This window comes from Artemia franciscana, chromosome 4 (genome assembly GCF_032884065.1).
Source record: "Artemia franciscana chromosome 4, ASM3288406v1, whole genome shotgun sequence".
Taxonomy (NCBI): Eukaryota; Metazoa; Arthropoda; class Branchiopoda; order Anostraca; family Artemiidae; genus Artemia; species Artemia franciscana.
In genome coordinates, this window is record NC_088866.1 from 31345498 (window position 1) to 31367203 (window position 21706).

Genomic DNA, 21706 nt, shown 5'->3' on the forward strand with positions numbered 1-21706 from the left:
AAACTGAGGACCAAAGGTGTTTGACAACAAAGGGACTTCTCAATTATTAACCTAAGAGTGAAAATTTGGTCGACACATCCTCTACCTTTTCTAAAACCGCACTGTTCTTCTCTTAAAACTATGTCTACAGCATCTCTCAGTCTAAAAAGAATCATATTACTAAGTAATTTGCTACCTACAGAGACAAGACAAATGCCTCGATAATCACGACACTCACTCTTGTCACCTTTCTCATACAGTGAAAGCCTTTATTAAGGTTTTCCTAAAATCACTAAGTACTTCCCCTTTTTCAAAAATCATATTCATAATCTTCAGTAGCTTATTTCTAACCTCAGAGCCACCATATTTAAGAAACTCATTTATCACACTATTAGCACCTGGAGCCTCATTATTTTTTAATCCTTTTAGTACTGTCGCTAATTCTTCCTCACAAAACAAATCTTCCTTGACATCCAAGGTATCACAAACTTTTTCTTTTTCATCAATATCTTTTCCTGCAACTGTATCTCGGTTTAGAACATTCTCAAATGCACATTCCCATCTTTCTTTAACTTTTTCCTTATCACTAATTGGGGCCCCATTCCTATTTTAACTGGGACTAGTCCGGATTGACTACTCCTTTTCAATTTATTAACATGCCAGTATAATATTTTAGTATTATGCTGCCTAGCTGCATCTTCCAGATCCTCAGCAATTTTATCCATGGCCCCCACATCACATCTCCTTAGTTCATATTTTAATGTTTTCTCCACTTTCTTGACATTCCTTTTGTTCTCATACGATCTATCACTCAGATAATTATTGTACAAACCCCTTCTACTCTCTATTAAACATAAAGCTTTTTCACTAATATTCCTAGTTTCAGTCTTATCACTCTTCCTTAAGACACAATCAACAACTTCACAAATTGTTTTTCTAAAATTGTTCCATCCATCTTCCACATTGTCAAATTTTAAACTCTCAAGTTTAGTATTTAACTGTTCCTGGAAGGTTTTTCTCAAATTTTTATCCCGGAGTCTATCAACATCATAACTTTCCGGGAGGTAGTAACCCTTCCGAAATTTCAGCTTTAAATTAACCTTAGACGCTACTACATGGTGATCTTTACCTTTAAACATCAATAATAGAACTCCTGTACACCCTAGTATCTTGTATTGATCCTGCTAGTCTTCAGTTTACAATAACATAATCAATAAGGTTTGCTGTCTTACCATCACGTGAATACCGTGTCAACCGATGGGCCATTTTGTGACCAAACACTGTATTGGTTATAACTAGGTTGTTATACCTACAAAATTGCAAAAGTCTTTAGCCATTACTGTTCTCTTTTCCTACAACAAATTTACCTAGGCTAGGATACCATCTATACCTATTTCTACCAACCTGGGCGTTAAAATTTCCTAGCAAAACACCATATTTCTGCCGGGACCCTGTCTATTTGCTCCTGTAACTATAAGTAAAATTCATCTGAGTCACTAGTATCTCCGTCAGTTGGTTCAACAGGGGCACATACTGCTATAACTGATACCCTGAACTTTTTAGTCTTAAAATGAGCGATTAGTATTCTATTATTAATACCTTCCCAGCCTAAACAAGACTTAGCAGCTTCCTTATTCATCATGAGCCCTACTCCCTGTTTATGTACCCCATCCTTCCTGCCTGAGTAAACAAATTCTATTTCACCTAATTTCATGCTTCCTACCCCTGGGATATGAGTTTCTGAAACTCCTAATAAATCCAGTTCAAACCGTCTGAATTCGTCAGTCAAAATGTCGATGCGATAGTCATTTTTTAACGTCGTAACATTCCAAGTTCCAATTTTCATGTCCTTTAAATCTTTGAAATTATTTTGGCCTCAGGAAAAGCAATGATCCCGGATACCAGTGCAGGATGGGGACCAACATATCTTCTCAAGTCTGCACCGAAGCGCTTAAGCCGGCTTAGAACCGCACAACAAGAAGTCCCTGGGACTTCCAGTAATTTGGAGGCTTTGTGCAATTCTGGGCCCATCTTGGTCACAACATGGTTTTCAGCACTTGATGATGCTCTTCTATCAACAAGAGTCGAAATCCTGCACAGACAGTCCCAAGCCTGTTACCTCTGACTCATTATATATATTCATTTCTACAAATATGCTACTACGGGGAGGCAACCCATAGTAGATAAATTAGGTAGGAAGAGGTTAAAAATATACTTAAAATAGGGAACATTACATCTAAATTTGAGAGTTGATGAGGATTCTTCCTCCTCTCAGAAAGAGTCATAGTATTCAATTTGCGTTATAAAGAAAATCTTTCAATTATATTTACTTTGCTTTAATTTCTCAAAACTTGAAAAATGTTGTCAAGAGCAGTCCAGACCATGATGGAGAGTCTCTCAATGGATTACCTGTGATGGCACAGGAAAGCACGATTGCAGCTTAGTAGCTATAATTTGAATATATTTTTTGCATAATTTTTTGTCAAATCTCTGACGAAACCACATTTGGGACAGGTATTATATTAGATGGCCATTCCAAAATGTAGCGGCTACCTAATATGACACCTTAACGAATATTGCGCCCTAATAGGGATCCTATTTGAGAAATGATTAAGGCGCACTTACATCTATGCACTTTTATTATGAAAGTAAACTTTTTTTGTATGCAAACAATGATTTGCGTAGTACAGGTACTTATCTCTCGGTTATCTGCTTTCGGCTGGGAGTGCTATGCGTGGTGGGTGGGGGGGATTATCTGACGCTTGCCGTCTTTTTCCTCAGATTTACCCAAGTACAATTTTGGAACTGGGTTGACTCTGGCTGAGTCAAGCCGCTGATTCCCGCTCCAAACCAGAAAGTCAGCAACGCCAGGGCTCCCTGCCCTTATTGACACTGGATTCCAAGTTCAGCCCACAAACCGCTCAGTTTGTACCACGGCATTAATTGTATAGTTTTGGACAAATTCAAGCTTGAAGGAATAGTTTTAACAATTCGTTCAGATATTGATCATTATCCATTCCGTAAAATTCACGGAGGCAATTGTGTTTAGAAATAACCGTAAAATTCTAACTTCAAATCGCACGCCAAAAAAGTTTGCTGGAGAGTCAAAATTAGGATAGAGGCTGTTACAATTTTTGCATAATGTAGTCACGCCTGAAAAGCCATTAATTAACACAGCACAATAATTGCAAGTTGACAAAAGTTCACTGTTATGGATTGTGTCCCTTTTTACCAAAAACTTTTTTATGAAGATTTATTGAAGAACCTCTTTAATCAGATAATGTATGTATATGGTGTTTCCAATCAACTTTTATGGAGCAAGTTTTGTAGGAGCCAACTTTAAGGAGAGAGTCTTTTTTGGGTGTCAGTTCTCTTGGGGAGAATTTTCTCTGTAGGTGATTGATAGAGAGGAAAGTTCTCTGAGAGGAGAGTCCTCCTAGTGCCATAATACTAAAATGCAACCAAAACAAATGGGCGTTGACAAGCAAAATAGTAAATGATCTTATGGGACTGGATTTTTTCTGCTTGCCCTCTGGATTCTTTTTGCTTTTCAGGAAACAACTTCCAAATACTGAATTATTTGGCAAGTGTTCGTGGCTGCACATACAGATGGACTGTCCTTTGCGGAATCAATTTTTTCACAGGGTTTCGCGGGTAATGGTTTCAGGCCTTTCCCCAAAGTATCAAGATTGTCATCGAATTTTTCATGTAGATCGCCTGTTCTTTGTATTTTTGAATTCCCCCAAACGTTTGAAGGAAAGTCCTCTTCTGTACCCATGTCCTGTAGTAGTATGGAGATAATTGCTATCTATGGGCCATTGGTCCGAGGTTTTTTGCCTTGTAGGACAATGAAATCATTCATTACTTTTTATTATTTATGAATTAATAACTCACTGGTTAATCCTTAATATAATTTGCTTAATAGTAAATTTTCCTCATTCAGGATTTGATTTTTTTTAAACTTATTTTTTTTCTTTCACTTTTAAGAAGGATTTCATTTAAACAGTTAATTGCTAGAAATAATTCATTGTGCTTGAATGCCATTTTAAATACAAACTTTGTTTCTTCCTAAGTTTGAGAAGCCGGGAAGAAGAGATGACATTGATTATCCTGATATGGTGAATGAAGCAGTAACAAAGGCTTTGCAAGATTGTAAGTTACCATACCAGGCAGTACAGCAGGCATGTGTCGGATATGTTTATGGTATGTCCAATTTCTTTATTTTGTAAGTTATTTGTGAAAAAATAATCATTGTATTTATACACGTGCCATGGTATTTTGGAATGTATCTAAATGTATAAATGCTGAAATTTGTAGTTTGACACTGTAATATCCCACTCAGTTTCTTCAACAACTGAAGCTCCGAAAAATCTAATAAAAAATTGGACTTGAGCCTTTTGAAAAGGTCTTGTTTCTTTTTTCAGTTGTGAAGAAAGAGAGGAGAGGAGAGGAGAGGGAAGGGAAGACTGAAACAATTTGTGATAATTTGCTTTTTTGCCTGATCCGCTTTTAAGTGCATACACAGAAGGTTTGAAAACAGTCTATAAAAAAAATACTTTTTGTGCTACTGGAGGCCTGTAGAGTAGAAAAGTCGATTGTATGCTCTCGAAACAAACTTATTCACTTCTGTTCTGTCATTTTTTAATTCAGGTTTTCGACGGTTTTTTTTAGACCTTAATCCTTTAAACAGAGAAATACTACCATAGACATTGTTTTTAATTGAGGTAAAATCCAGGTAAAATTGACCAAACCATGACACCTGTAGTGTTTTCAATGGTTCTGTGTATCTAAAAATTGTTGATCCCTCTCCCCCTAAGCACCTCTCTCTGGAGAACAGGTTCTAGAGCGCAATCTAATTAGAACTTATCACACATTATGATTATGCATGAAAAATAGATAAAGATTGTACCAATAACTGTCATGTTACCAGAGGAGTCTGCAGTAAGTGTGCTTAAATTTCATTGGTGTACGTCTTTTTTGGTAAGCCAATCACTTTACTCTTTAAGCGGGTGGCAGAAAGGAAAACTAATAGCCTAGCCTTTTTAAAACCTGATTGGCTCCTCTTGTAAATTTTAGATCAATAAAAAGAAAGTCGTTTTTCTCAAGTAGTCTCGCCGTTGCTCTGTGGTGTATCCTTTTTTTTGTATTTTAAACCCTGTTGTCGAAGCTTACCTTTAAGGAAAGAATACCATCCTTTCGAAGTACTCAATAAAGTGTTCGAAAGGTTAGTTTTGAAAACAGTTTGCCTATGTCCTTACCTTAATATTGCCTTGTTTCGTATTTCTCTTTTACACTCTGAAATTTACCTTACAAGGCTCATAGCAATTTTTTTTTGCTGTTTAGTCAATTTCCTATTAAAAGCATATACGCGTTTTTTTGGATGGAGGAGACAATAACAACAATAAATTTTATTTTATGATTTAAATAAGAAGTGGCCAGAAACTCGGTAAAATATTGGATTTTCGGGTTGGGGTGTACCCCGAGGCCCTCCCTCTACGTATGCTATTAATGGAGTACAAATCATGTCGAAGAAGAATTATCGTTATCTATGGTGTCTGACATTCAAGTCGTCCTAGAATATGAGAAAAGTGTTAATCTCTATTAAAATGATATTAAAATTCTTGAGAATGGCTGGGAAACCTAATTTAGTACCCTGGGGAGTCCCGTAAGATTATTAAAAAGTTGGATTTGTCTCCATTGTGATGTAAAACGTATGTGAAGTATTAGTGGTGTTTTATTAAAGTGTATAACGCTGCTTATTAAAAGAAAAGAATAGTCAAAACTTATATTATGTTTTATGTTCGTTTTATAGGTGATTCAACTTGTGGCCAAAGAGCTTTATACCCTCTTGGTATGACTGGTATTCCGATATACAATGTCAATAATAACTGTTCAACTGGGTCTTCAGCCTTATACCTTGCTAAGCAATTAGTAGAAGGAGGCCAGAGTGACTGTGTGCTGGCCCTGGGTTTTGAAAAAATGGATCGTGGATCTCTCACTTCCAAGGTATGTCGTATTTTTTGCTATAATTTAGAATATGCCATAAACATGAATGTCATTATTTCTTGGGCAAGGATTTCTTGGGCAAAACAAATTAACATTTCTTTTGACCCCTTTCTGTCAAGCTCTCAATATAATATGGTGTACAGGGATGCTACTACCCCTAATGTTGGGAGTCAGAATTCCCTGGTACCCCCTTCTGGTCACCCTACTACTAGGCAAATTGATCTTGAGCCTACCCTTAGTACCCCGTCCCTGCTAAATATGATAAACCCCAGCCACCCCCAGAAATTTTCCGTAGACCTCCTCATCCTCAAACTCCTTTTTTCAAATCGTTTGCCAGATAAAACGGGTTTTTCTAGTACTCACAATAGTAAACATAAGAATAATTACGTTACCATTTCCTCACTTTGCTATTAAGCAATGCAGAAAGCCTTAATTTTGAAAAGCTTATTGAGCTTGAAATTACGGCGATTTACCTAGCATCAGATTTAATTTGTATAACCAAGGTTCAGTTCCAAAACCTGGATGATGGTTTATTTTAATGAGTTCGCTAAACCTCGCCCACATGATCATTACCTTGGTAGAAAGGGTGGAGGGGTAATGCTTTTTCGTCGTGATAATTTGTCGCCTAGGGAAGTAAAAGTTCCAGGAATAAATGAGAAAGATAAAATAATTTGGATTAAAGTTAAAACGAAAGTTCTAAAACGCCAATTAACTAATGTCGATGTTGGTTGTTTTTATTGTTCACCCGGCCAAAAATCGGAGCTGCGTAAAGATTTGTTGAAAAAACTCCATGCATCACTTGATTACCTCAAATCTAAACATCCAAACGCTGGGATCCTACTTACTGGTGACGAAAATGAACTAATCACAAATTGTCTTTGTCGGAAAACTAATTTATTACGGATAGTTAATATCCCAACAACAAAAGGTGGTACTTCCTTTGACATTATTTGTACCAACATGCTTGAATTCTATCAGAGATCCAATTCCCTCCCCCACTTGGTGGCAGTTACCACTTTACGCTTTCGCTAAATCCGATACAAGATCATATCTGCAAGTATAGATTGGATGAATTTAAAGTATCGACCAATTACTGATAGTGATCTGTTCAATTTTGGAGCATGGCTTTTAGAAGAGCAATGAGAAGATGTATTCGCTGCCGACGAATTGAATAAGAAATCCGAACGTTTCCAAGAAAAGCTTATCAATAGTTATTTACTCCATTTCCCAAATGTGAAAAAGAAAAGATGTTCTAATGATAAGCTGTATATAAATGATACAAACAAAAGTAGCGTTGTCAAAAGTAAGAAGCAGCCCAGTCAAAAATGAAAGTGGATTCAAATTAATCTAATATTATGACTCATAGTTTTCTTAAATGAAACAACTCCATTTACAACTCTAATACCTATTGAAATAATCACAACAAAAACTTAACTCTTAGGGGTCACACTTACTAGTGATTTGAAATGCGAGGCCCACATTTGCTCTATTGTTAAACAGACTAGTGCATCTAAGGTATTTGCTAAATTTTTATGCCCAAAAGCACATATCCTCCGCCTTTACCTATCTTTTATCAGTCCACTGCTTGAGTATGCTTGCCTGGGGTGGCATTTTGGCCTTACGGTGGATCAGTCCTTTAGGGTAGAGGGTAGAAATTATCCAGAAGAGAGCTCTAAGAATTATTTACGGTCAGGGCCAAATGCCTTACATTCTCCTCCTCAAGGAATTCCGCCTCCCTACCTTGGAACCTCGACGTATTACTCTTTGCACTAATTTCGGGAATATATTTGCGTCATAACCTACGCTTTCAATGTATACTCCCAGCCCCTTATTTTCACTAAAGCCCCGTTTACCTTGATCAAAAGCACAAAAAAAATACCAGTTATGTCCTATTAATGCAAGAACTGAGTATTACAGAAAGAGCTTTGTGCCAGTGTTCGTTGAAATCCACGAACGCTAAAATCAAATTCTTCTGTAACTGTTAATGTGTCATGAGCTGCAAAGATTACACTTGGAAAAGAATGGAACCGTTTGAAAGAGATACGGTATATACTATAGAGGAATTCCTTGAGAGAAGTAGTTTGTAGAAGAGCCATGGAGACTCCGCAAGACAGAGTGACATGAAACCCTGTGAACTAGATGGGCAGTTATGAAATGTGATGCTTATTGCGTTGGAGTGCCTTTGTACGAGTAATTCATTTTAGATGAATCCACATAAAATCCTTAGAGGTCCCGTGAGACAATATGGGCTGTAACAAATACACGTAAACTGGGATGAAAAAGTTTGATATATATTCTACAGGAGTTCTTTAGGACAAGTTAAATGTTTTAACGGTTCTGCTAATATAAATATTCCTTTGATAATTTTTTTTTAATGCAGCTTTTTGTTCAAAATATGTGTTCGCATAAATTGTGTAAACGGGCCGGAATTTTAAATTATCCCTCTGTTTGCAAATTTGCAATGTCAAAAGAGAATCCGGGCATAAAGCAGCTCACGTTCTGCATACCTGGTGATGTAAATGGCCATCATTGGTTTAGCTTGCAGGAAAGTCTAAATTTAGGCGTTTTCTTTGTTTGATTTATTTTTGATTTTTCTATTAATCATTATAATTAAACAAAATGCTGCTGGCTGTTGGACCTGGCTGCATATACTCTTTGTGGGGTACCGTACCTTGGGGAGGGGGGAGGGGGCAAAGTACGTCAGACTTCCCTAGATAAGCCTTCTTCCCAGAAAAAAAAATGTGTGATAGAACCCGATATGTTAGTGTGATCTCGATGTTTAAACATATCCGATCGATTTCGTCTCCAGACCTTCTGACCCTAACCTCCCTTCCTTCCAACTTCCTCCCTTCCATATATATATATATATATATATATATATATATAAATAAAATTACCAACCAGGAATGCCACAGTGACGTTGCTTGGCCGTTTTCTATCGACAGAATTTACAACTTACTGTCCAAACTTTGCCCAATACTAAAACAGCTTTTCCTTCTCCAATTCCTAAGGAGGGGATAGTTGCCCCTTCCCAATAATGTGGTAAAAAATTATTATATATCCCATGCCCCATGACTATCAGGATATGGAACCCTCTTGCCCCTCCCTCAATGAAAATGCCGGAGATTCACCCCTGACTCTTGTCCCTCCTTTCCTTTGAAGAAAAACTGAACAGAGCCACCTGAGTCATTCTTCTGAACATTGTAAGTTTGAAAATTTTTCCTTTTACACTGCTGAATCGATTGCTGCAAGAAACGACACTTGAAGAAAAAAGAGAAAAACAGAATGTAAAAACATGGTTGATGAAAAAGAAATTGTTGATGAAAATGGTTGATGAAAAACGTTAAGCTTAGCATTATTGACAGGGAATCTCACATGAAATTTGTCTGTACAAAATCACACAAAATCTGGCTATAATTAAGAAAAAAAGAAGCGATTAGTTGGCAAAAACAATATTCACTCTTTGTTTTAAATTGTTAAAACTGTCATTCAACTATTGTGTGAAGGAACTCGTGCTCAAAACCCTCTATAGATTCTTTTAGCTACAGATGACTAACTTACATCCAAATGTTTAACGTAACTAAATAATTAACTACAGTCATTGCCATGTTAACATATATGCTGAAGAACGTTCGCTGAAAGGTGTTTTATCTACCTACATAATTGTCTAATAGCCGTTAAAAACCTGTTGCCCGACATGTTCTTTTGCTAGTTATATTTGGGTTACCAAAGTAGAAAATTTATGTTTATATCATCTTACTCTATTGATAAACCAAGAATTTCTAATTTGCACTGTTCGAAGTTCTTCTTTTGTTGACAATAATCTTTTTCTAGATCCTAGTGATAAGCTTTCTGTGAGCTTAAACATTCTTGTTATTTATTTACTTTGGATCTTAACTTCCAGATAATAATAATTTAAGATGACAATTGATGGATAATTTTCATCCTATATACATAGCTGGTATAGTAGGTAACTGATAATATCTTAAGGATATAATGGAAAGCCTGTCGTACCTGAATGGTGCGCCATGCACAGTCTTTTTCTCATTTGCATGTCAAACCAAAAAGGTTCAGTTACTTTTGGCTAGAGTTCATCCCTTACTATAGACCATGATGATATATCATCTATATGAAAGTGCATTTTTTGTCAAAAAGTACTATTTATTTTGATAGTTTGTTCTGAATTGTACAAAACACTAGACATATCCTGATAGCAATTATCTTGTATTCCTTATATTACATATATTCCTTACATTATTTCCTAATAGTAATTGTGTGATATAGATTTGATTCTTAATCGGAGGTTTCTTCTTTGTATTGTTTAAATCGTTTAAACGTGATTCTTTTAAAATTTATACTATTTTACCCTGAGCGAGGGTGGGTACTGAATTAATTCTTGCTAAGGGAATCGAAAAAAAATCGCTTTTCAATTATTATTCTCGCCCCTCCGACCATGTTATTAGAGCGATTTTTTACCTTCGGGGGAGGGGGGCACGTACCCCTAAAACTACTCCCTGAATCCGCCCCCGACCCTGAGTGAATTATATTCTTTTTTTTAAATCTCCTATCGGCTTAAAGAGTTATTATGTTTTTAGTTCAATGATAGAACTAACCCAATGGATAAGCATGTCGAGGTTTTGGCTGATACAGTTGGAATAGAAGCAGCCCCTATCACTGCTCAAATGTTCGGTGCAGCTGGTGCAGAGCATAATAAAAAATACGGAACAACACCAGAACACATGGCAAAAATCGCCTATAAAAATCATAAACATTCAGTAAACAATCCGTAAGTAACAATATTTATTAGAAAAAAGATTATAGTAATCTATTTTTTCATATTCAATACATCCGATACAGAGATCGGACACAAATTAGTGCTTACCCAAGGGCGCTTCGAAGATGGTGTCTTTAGACCGTAATCTGGTTTGCAGAGAATACCTATAATCAAAATATTATTTTTTGTCCAAGTAAAAATGAAAAAATAGTGATTTAAAAGTTGGCTTTCATTGTTTTGACCCCCACCCTCGCTCGTTTGAAATATTCTCTAATCCCTCCCTTTAAGATTTTACGTTTGCGCATCTATACTAGCACAGGATATAATACAGTATCATTTTCATATCTAGTCGCAAAAGAAACTCCTCCAGCCAGTAACGCTATTATGGGGGAAGGGAGTATTAGCCTCCTATGTTTTTGCCCCCTTCTAGACATTGAAGATACTTGTTTTTTGCTAACACTTGTTATTAAAATTGTTTTTTTGTGTGTTTTCAGTGATGAAATTAGAAATACAACAAAAAAGAACCCCCAATTATATTTTGGAAAATATGCCCCACCCCTCTACATTTTCGTGAATTGACGCCACTGTCTGAAGATCTAACAGCAACCAGCCATTATTCCTTGGCTGAAGTGGGCAAAAACTCTCCCTCTTAAGAGAGAACGTCCGAGATACATTAGAAAAAGCGGCGCCCTAACTTATCACTGCAACAGTGTTCATTAAATAAGAACACAATAATTATTTCATTTTATATACCCTACACTACTAATATGTTTTGATGTGACGCAGAGGAGTTAAAAAATTTGACTTTACTTCCAAGAAATTCCATTTGCAATTCTAGCATCATCCAAAAAGATAGATTAATTGCTGAATACGTAAGAGTGTTTGGGAGTTGGCGCGGGGCGTTATTTCTATGGGTCAGGAGGGGGGGGCAGCTGCTCCCAGACCCCAGTTTGCCCCCCCCCACTTGAAATTTAGTTTTTTCCAAAAGCTTGTCAAAACTAAGACAGGCTAAGTCTGCATAATTCAATCGTCCACAGAAAGCATTCTTTGATATGTCTTTACCTTATGGTACTAATGGCTCGTTTTTCGGTTTTCACTGCCATTTTCGCCTGATTTATGAAAATTGTTCCAATTTGTGCTTTCAAATGAGCCTTTAACTATCTCTCTATGATGTTTCAGCGCCCTACTAGCGGTGACAAGAAAAATGGAAGCAAGAGCTAAAAAATGGTAGACGCATAACTACTTCCCATGCGAAAGGACTAATGCTTGGTAGTCAATATGGGAGACTTTAATTTTCCTAAATTGGGTTTACGGCTATGGTGATTCCAATGGGGCAGTTTTAATCATTTTTACGTGGCCTCGGGCAATTTTTGAATTTCCTAATAATTTGTTTTCGCAATAAACTTTTATCATTAAGATTAATTGAAAAATTAGTTACCATTCCTGGATGAGGTTCAAAGAGTAATTCTTGCTCACGTCTCAGTTTTTTTCCAAAATGGCCTTTTAAGTTTTGATTACTATGGGTTAGGGTTCGTTCTTTACTAGGTTACTGCTAAGGGGGTGACTGTGATGGCCTGTTATTCTCATTGTTTCATAATCTCGTGATTCTATAGAGAAGACAAAGGATAAAATACATGTTTTACAGATATACAGTGATTATTAAAGAAACAATGGATTAATATATTTTTTTTTTTTTTTTGGCCCCCTTATTGAGGGAGACGGGTCGTAATTGTTTTTTTAGTGACCATTATGTTTGGAAAGGGTGTTGAATGGTCAGTTTAATAATACCACTCCTTTATTCTTCTAATTTTTCCTTCTCAGAAATAATGGTCTTACAGGATTGCACAAATTTTATTTCCGTGTTCTGTAATATTGGCAGGAAAACATATGCCTCATTTTAATAATGCACTAGAACACGAAAAAAAAATTAAAACTTAAAAACTATATAAAATTTGAGCTTTAAAAAATTGTTTGACACAAAACTTGGCTTTTAATGGCACAAAAAAAAATTCCTAACAATTTTTACTAAGAAATGGGCAATTATGTAAGAAAGGCAAGAAAATTAAGAAAAAAAGAATTTGAACATAATCTGAACTAAGCTATAAATGGTGTTACAAAAGGAAAATAACGTTTTTCTCGTTTTTCTGCTAACAAGCTTTACCAAAAAATTAGCAATTACATAAGGATATAGGGAAGTCTGAAAAAAAAACAAATAAACTTGAAAACCATTTCAAGCTTAAGCTCTAAAAAAATTTTCTACACGCGACTAACCTATTAACGATGCTACTCAACAATTTTTTTTTCTATTGAGGTAGTAGTTTTATCTAGAAATAAACTTTATGTGAAGAATATAAGCGAACACGGGGAAACCCATAAAAGCTTTTGGTTCCCTCTCCCTCACACTTTGATTATATTCAAACGATCCAATATCCAATTCACAATGTTTAATAAACATTATGGTATTAGGACGGCATTTTGCCTAAAACTGACACAGTGGCAAATTACATCTAAACTCCCCAATATTTAATCAAACTTATATAATTTAGACATTTTTTATAAATTTTCTAATCCAATGTTCTAAATTGTGTAATAAGTCAAATTTTTATGTGTTCCTATTAGCTGGAGGAGGTTTTTCTGATTTATGCTTGACAGCATTCTTGTTAATATAATTAATTTAAAAGGTATCCTTAATTGAGCCTCGAGGTTGACAGACAACTAAGCTATTAGTAATCTTAAAGAGAAAAAATACTTTTTTGAGGTATTTAGTTTTACCAAAAAATTCACTTAATACGAAGAATTTGTGTAAACATGAATAAAAGCGTAAAAGCTTTAAGATTATCTAAAATTTAAGCATGGGAACTGGTTAACGCTTAACGGAATTAATAATAGTATTGCAGAAAAACATTTTATTTTTAGAAATCTGTAGTTTTGCCAAGGAATAGGGAATTATATCTAATCTAAATTTAGGGAATCATAGCAAATTATATCTAAATCTTCTAATTTTCATAGTGTTTCAAGTTTTTCTGTCCTCCTTATCGGTGAAGGAGGTTTTTCTAAATTTCTGCTTTATAATAGTACCTTTTTTCATATATGACTAACTTAAAGCAGCCTTGATTGGGTGTCGAGGTTGACAGATGAATGAGCTATTGATGATGCTGCAGAGAAAAGTAAACTATTTTTCGGGGTAGTTAGTTCTACCAACAGATCTTCTTAATACGAAGATTACCATCAAATTTGAGGAAAAACATAAACTATTTGAATTTCAGGCATGAAGAAGAAACTGGTCGGCATACAAAAAACTATTGATGACATTACAGAAAAACATTTTTCTTTTTCAGAAATATGTGGTTTTGTCCAGAAATAGTAATTACGCAAAAGTTGAATCAATTAAATAGAAAAAAATTGATAATTATCTAGAAATGCAAATAAACTACCAATTGCTTATCAGCTTTGTTTTTTAGTTGTTTCTGTTTTCCGTTCTCTCTCTCCCCCCTCCCATTTTATTCTTTTTTACTTCAGATATTCCCAATTCCGAGACGAATATACATTGGATCAGATAAAAAATTCTCCACGTGTCTCTGGGCCATTAACAAAACTACAGTGTTGTCCCACTTCAGATGGCGCTGCCGCTGCTATTGTAGTTTCTGAAGAATTCGTGAAAAAACATGGGCTTCAAGGTCAAGCAGTAGAAATTCTTGGAATGCAAATGGCAACAGACACTGCCTCCACGTTTGAAGAAAAAAGTAACCTGAAAATGGTTAGTTTTATTATAATAAAGTATATTAAGGAAATGAATAGCCTTTATAATAATAATAATAATCGTATTTAAAAACTACTGTGCCATGCACTAAAATACTAAGGCAAGACATTACTAATAGTGCACAAAATAACTGAAAATAAGCTCATCAAAGTTTAGAAAATGGAAATATCAAAATTATATGTTTAGTAATATCAGGTTACTTTTATGAAATATTAAACCAAATTTAATTTATATCATATAACATATCAACATATAGCAAAATTAAGGGACAACACAAAATAGGTTTAATTCAAATGGTTAGTTTTAAGTACCTTAAAGTACATTAAAAAAAAAGACAACAATAATAATTATAGTTCTATTTTTTTAAACTATGATGCGTTAAAAATGTTGTAATAATAAAATACTAATGTGAGACAAAATAACACTAAAAATAATAACATCAAAACATAGAAAATTAACATTCCAAAATCACGTGTTTAATATGATTTAGTAGTACCAAGTAATGTATATTAAATGCCATATAAGCATCAACATATCAATATGTAGGTGAAATAACTTACCAAAACTATAACAAATCAAAATGTGAAAAATTAAGAGACAACATAAAATGTTATTAGTTGACATGGTTAGTTTTAGTATATTAAAGAAATACATTAGGCTATATAATCATAGTAATTATTGTAATTGATAATTGTACTTAAAAAAATTGTGCCATGCACAAAAACGGTACGATAATAAAGCATTAATGTTAAATAACACTTAAAATAGTTACATATCCAAATATAGAAAAGTTAATATATCAAATCTACATGTTTTATATGTTTAATGCTGCCAAATAATATATACCAAATTACATGTCCATATCAAATAAAATACCGAAATTATAGCATGTAACGTATCTGGACCTAAGAAAATAAGACATAAAAATGAAAAAATAAAGGAAAAGAATGAAATGAGACTAGTGGACATGGTTAGTTTTAGTATCTTAAAATATATTACAGAAAAGGGGTAGGCCATATAATAACAATACTGTTTTGATTATAATAGCAGTTATTATAATAATATTTATATTTTAAAACTATTGTGCCAGATACAAACGTAACTATAATACAATATTTATGTTCAGCGAAGTGACACTATAAAAAGTGACATGGGACTTAAAATATCAAAATTAGGTGCTTGGTATGTTTAATAATATCAAATAATATATATCAAACGACATATCAACATATATATTAGAAAACACATCCAAATTATACCGTATAACATAAAAATAACATACAAAAAACAAGCTAAAATGTAGAAGAATCAGTGAAAAAAATTAAATGGGATTAGTTGACACGGTTAGTTTTAGTATCCTAGTATATTAAAAAAAAGTTTTGGCCTTATAATAGCAAAACATGTTGTAATACTGCTAATAATTATTAATACTTATTTGCTCAACTGGCCTAGGAAGTATTATTAGTAAAGATGGTGGATACAGTAAAAATGTTAAAAGTAGAATGACCAAGGCCCAGTAGTTTTTTAAACAGTTGATTTTTTTTTTTTTTTTAATAATAGAAAGATGGTATCTGACCAAGATTAGACTATTGGAAGTTACATTAATAACATTGGTTAAGTATGGCTCAAGAATGGGAGCCCCAAAAAATGAAGGAAGATTTTTTAGATCTTTACTTGAGTAATTGTCTACGAATTATCTTGGGTACGCGTCTGACTGACCGCATTTTAAATAGTATTTTGTACGAGAATTATGGTTCTATTCCTCTTTCTATGGCTATAGTGATACAAACGTTGGGATGGCTGGGGCACCTTTTGTGGAACGAAAAGAGCCTCATCCCCAAATTAGGTGGGAGGAGATCGTAAGGAAAGATTTAAGGGAAATAGGTACTTAGCTAAGGGAAATTGGGAGAGTCTAAAAAAGGAGCTTCAGATAGATTTGGGCCCGGGAGTACCTTGCATATATGTGTTGCCCTCAGGCGGCTCGGTGCTGGAGTGAGTTGTTTTTAGTAGTAGTGCTATTATATTTAAAAGCTATTGTTCCAGATACAAAAAAAGGTAATACAATGCTAATTTTAAACAGAATAAAACTAAAAAGTAACATATTAAATTATAGAAAAATTTATATATCAAAATTACATATCTGATGTTAGACATAGTATTTAAGAACTAATGTGCTTTATACGAAAGTTGCACCATAATACAATAGTGAAGTGAGACAAAGTATCATTAAAAAAAGTAACACATCAGAATGTACAAAAATTAATGCATCAGTATTACATGTTTGGTACATTTAGTAACATCATGTAATACATTTCAAGTGGCGATACATTGTATCGCCACTTTTACATTGTATCGCCACGTTTAGTATTATACATTGTATCGCCACTTTTAGTATTAAATTGATACAGTCAAATATCAAATAAGACATCGAAATCATGCAGCGTAACAGATTAAAGCATAGAATAAATTACCTACAAAAAAAAATGTTGAAAATTAGGAGACAATATTAATTGGGATTAGTTGGCTTTGTTAGTTTTAGTATCTCAAAATATATTGAAGAAAAGGATGGGCTATATAACAACATTAATTGTTGTAATTATAATAATAAATGTATGTAAAACTATTGAGCCACATGTAAAAAACTACTTTCGGCCAACCAAAGACATTGGAACTTCCTGGGAGGGTGTAAAGAGGGATCCTTGAACAGATGGGGATGGAGAGTAGCCTACGCAGCTGTTTCGGCCTTAGATGGCCTGATGCGGCATTTAGTTGTTAGTAGTAGGATTAGTAGTTAAAAAAATATGTTTTTTTTATTTTTTTATTCTCGTCAGTATTGTCTTTGTCTGGCTTTATCTTGTTTAATTAATATATGCATGTAATAACTAATGATAAATACATAAATAGATAAAAATATGCTTAACAACATCAATTAACATGTATCAAAGAACATATCAGTATCAATATCAAACAGAACATCCAGATTCTATCATTTAACATACTAAAATATGGTAATTTAACATACCCAAAAAATTACGTATCAAAATTTGAAAAATTAGGGAGCAACATGAAATGGTTATTCTAGTATCTCAAATTAGTGTATTCTATGGTAACGTTACAAGCAAATTATGTTTTTGAGTATAGTCATAACAATAAAAGTTACCTTTCATCTGTTATTGAAGCTTTGGGAGATGGAGGCTTTGTCTCCAGGCAAAATCTTATGAAAACCTTGCTTTTGACCTACAAAAACAGTTATATTTTTCTATAAATTCATTTACCAATCGTAAAATTGAAGATAGTGAGGTAAGATTAAGAGGAAACAAAAGAAAAACACAATCCAAAAATGGAAAATTAATGACATAACAATAATGTAACAACGAATACAACAAAATTAACAAATGTATAAAATAAAAAATCTCTGCAAATAATAACGAAACCCTCACTGCCTTTCCATCAATCATACAATGAGAAATTAATATAAGATAGTGAAATATTTTATTCTTAAATGAATATTTAGGCAATACCCAAGGGCCGTCCTAAGCAAAATACATAAGAAAAAAAAGACTTACAGTAAGATGCGTGATCATTAAAATTACAATTTTAAAACAGTCGTGGAATCAGTCCTAGAAAAATTACATTATAGTCCTAGGACCAAAGGGTAAAATCCAGACACAAAAAATGTAGCATGACCTTAAAACATCGACTAAAAGTTTCGTGAAACTATACCCAGTTTAACGTTTTAGAAACTCAGTTTTTAGTTTTAAAAACGTAGCGATATATTTCTAATGGTGGTTAATTGATTAAATTTTTTTTATAGGGATAACCAAAACGAGGGCCGCATCCAGGGGGTACCGGGTTTGAACCCCCCCCCCCCTCTGAAATATTTCTCTGACTCCTAAGTTTGTCTTAAAATGTGGGTATGAAAATCTCTTACCCGACGTCGAACAAAGACTTATTTGGTACATTCTTCGAACACATGTTGGTTTGGTAGCCCAGCCCCCTCCTGCCCCAGGAAAAATCATTCATACGACCCTAACCTGAGGTTCCATCAAAGATCGAACCTTCACAGGGAACTGCCCACTGCATCAACAACTCCTCGCACTTACTATCTTCTGCCTTGCCTGCAGCTCTTTGTCCTCAAAACATTAACCTGAAATACCTTGCTTCTGTTGAAATGCCTCATTTATTTTTTCAGGTTGGATACGATATGACGAAACTTGCGGCCGATCGGCTTTTTGCTGAAACAGGGTATAAGCCCAGTGATGTAGAAGTCGTTGAACTTCACGATTGTTTTTCTGCCAATGAACTAATCACTTATGAAGCCCTTGGGTTGTGTCCCGTGGGAAAAGCCGGGGAGCTTATTGACTCTGGCAATAATACATACGGTGGGAAGTATGTTATTAATCCCAGTGGTGGCCTGATTTCTAAAGGCCACCCTTTGGGTGCCACAGGTAAGTTTTACGTCATACTTTTTACAAAAAACTATTCACCTCTTAGTTTCTTATGAGTAAAAAGAACGTGTGAGATTTTATATATAAGTAATTTCATAGAGTACATTGTCCGTGCATTAAACAATTCGTGGTAACGAACGTAAGTAAGGAGTGACTCGGCCCAATAGTAATCGGAAGTCTAAAAATAGAATTTTAATAACAATAGATACACCAAAAGAATTGGCTTTGTATGCTGATTCCAAATATATAAAGTTCATTAAGTTTAATGTTACCCATCAAAAGCCTGAGAAAATTCGTCTGATTTTCATAAAATCAAGCGACCTTAACGAAAATCACACCATCACATTCAGCATATCATAGAACTACTGTAGAGGTTAAAGCTCCTATCTACAAAAATGTGGAAGTGAGTATTTTTTTTAGCAAAAGAAAAATCGCTGATGTGTGTTTATTTGTTATTTTTTTAATGTTATTTTTATATAGTTTTAATGTTGCTACTTCCTTTCAGTTGAAAAAAAGCTTAATTTAAAATTAAAAAGAAATAAAAATATTGAAGAGCAGGTGAAATTAAAACAACAGGATCCTGCCTTGTGTGTTGTTACGTGGAATACCATATTGGACTTTATTTGAAATGTTGAGTTTTCTCCCGTTTTCTTTTTTTTTAACTTGGTGTTTCTTCATCTTTTTTCTATGTTGGTTTAGACTGGTTGGTTTTTTTTATGGTTTTCTTTTTTTCTTGTCCCGTTGACAATGGGCTCTTGATGTGAAGCAGAAATAATCGGAATTTTATAATTTTTAAACTTTTTTTGTGGTCTTAGTGAAACTTCATATATTTTTCATTATTGTCATTTCGTTTTGATTGTGAAGCTCAAAAATACATAGGTCACTCCTAGGCCATGGGTATAACAACCTGCGGCATTGGTGTTTGTACCTTCCTCTCCACCATTCTAACCCATTGACCCCAGTGGTCAGAAATAAATTTGTTTTGATCATTGTTTTGTGGCACACACATATATAATACTGTCTTGGTTCTTTAAAAGTCAACATTTTGTCTGATTCCCCCTCCTCTACTACTCAGTTACATCCCTGATATCGACTCAATCTCCGTATTCATCAATTCCAGTTAGTTTTAACCTTCGAAGTTTCTTAGAGGTAGCTAGACTCTATGTTCTTTCCGTTGTAGTTACTAAAAGAAATCGTATTTCCTTCATTCTTAGGTTAGCTATCTTTTGAAGAATGAAATATGTCATTTACTGAAATTGAGAGAGAAATGGAGGATATGTTCAAAATTCCAAGGGTGGCCTCCTTGAAATGATGTTCAAGGAAATAAATGAAAATAGGGAAATGAAACTTCAATAAAGAAATGGAAGGAAATTAATTTTATTGAACGATATTTTATTTATCTCAAGATTCTTCGGAACTGCTTTTCTAGAAGTGTTTGGCATTCAAACTAGAGGTTTGAATTATTATTTAAATTGATTTGCATTCATTTATTGCATTAATTGATCTACATTTATTAGATTTAAAACTAATGGAGTATGTTAGCTACTTGTGATAGTTTTAAAGATGATTTAAAATGAAACGAAATTGAAATGGATAAAAAAGAAGCCTATTAGGAGTAGATAGTTTTTCTTGTTCTTTTACCTGTTAGAAGTAAAAGAAGAAAGAATAAAAGAAGGTGCTTTCATTTCAGTCCCTTATTGTTCATATAGTTTTGTACCTGCATTTTCCTATCACATGTTGGTTTTGACAAGAATTACTCTTTACACCATTCACCATTAAATATCTTTGTTGCGAACAGAAATTACTCCGTATATGAAAGGGGGCTGTTCCCCCCTCAACGCCCCGCTCTTTACGCTAAAGTTTGACTCTTTCTCCCAACTCAATTTTTCAAAACAGTAAAAAAAAATTAGCGTAAAGAGTGGGGCGTTTCATATGCCCCAAAAGCTCCTTTCATATACGGAGTAATTTCTGTTCGTTTTAAGTTTTAATGTCGCTCCTTACTTTCAGTAAAAAAAACTTGTTTTTTGTTCAATTTCTGAACGTTTTTGAATTAATACATGTTTTGATTTTGGCTCTCCGCACATGACTAATTAAAACGAAATTTGCACGTTAATTTATTTTTTTTGGCTGAATGGCTTTCTTATAGTTTTGAAAAAAAGGAGCGCGAGAGTAAGCCTAATTACCCTCCAATTTTTTTGTTACTTAAAAAGGCAACTAGAACTTTTAATTTTACGAACATGTTTATTAATAAAAATTTACGTAACTTACGAAAATAAATTCTGTAACGAACTTCTATATTCGTATGTTTATTACGTATATGAAGGGGGCTCACCCCCTGGTCAATGCCTCGCTCTTTACGCTAAAGCTTAAATTTTGTCCCAATTCCTTAAGAATGACCCCTGAATCACAAAGGCCGTAGAATAAATAGTTGAAGTTAATAAAATTACTTTAGCGTAAAGAGCGAGGAATAGAATGAGGTGAACCCCTCATATGCGTAATAATTTCTGTTCGTTTTAAGTTTTAATGCTACTCATTACTTACAGTTGAAAAAAAACTTTTTCATATTTATTTATTATTTTTTTTCAAAAATGCTAAAAAATCTTGCGCCCCCTCCTTGGAAATTTTTTTCTCCCATTACAAATTCCTCCATGGAACGTTCCTCCCACATAATCCCTTCCCCTCAACCCCTTCCCCAACCAAAAAATCCCCCTGAAAGTGTATGTACACTTCCCAATAACC

General features: G+C 34.2%; 1 protein-coding gene across 5 annotated transcripts in view; it reads left to right on the forward strand.

Annotated features, from left to right (window-relative positions):
• Nucleotides 1-21706, forward strand: part of LOC136026294 (sterol carrier protein 2-like) — a 61958-nt gene that overhangs the window by 21939 nt on the left and 18313 nt on the right. For all 5 annotated transcript variants that reach the window (XM_065702709.1, XM_065702705.1, XM_065702708.1 and 2 more), the window contains exons 3-7: nucleotides 4053-4182; nucleotides 5792-5985; nucleotides 10581-10771; nucleotides 14279-14516; nucleotides 18712-18967. In XM_065702709.1, the coding sequence (XP_065558781.1) occupies nucleotides 4053-4182; nucleotides 5792-5985; nucleotides 10581-10771; nucleotides 14279-14516; nucleotides 18712-18967 (1009 nt within the window). The remainder of the gene's footprint in view (nucleotides 1-4052; nucleotides 4183-5791; nucleotides 5986-10580; nucleotides 10772-14278; nucleotides 14517-18711; nucleotides 18968-21706) is intronic.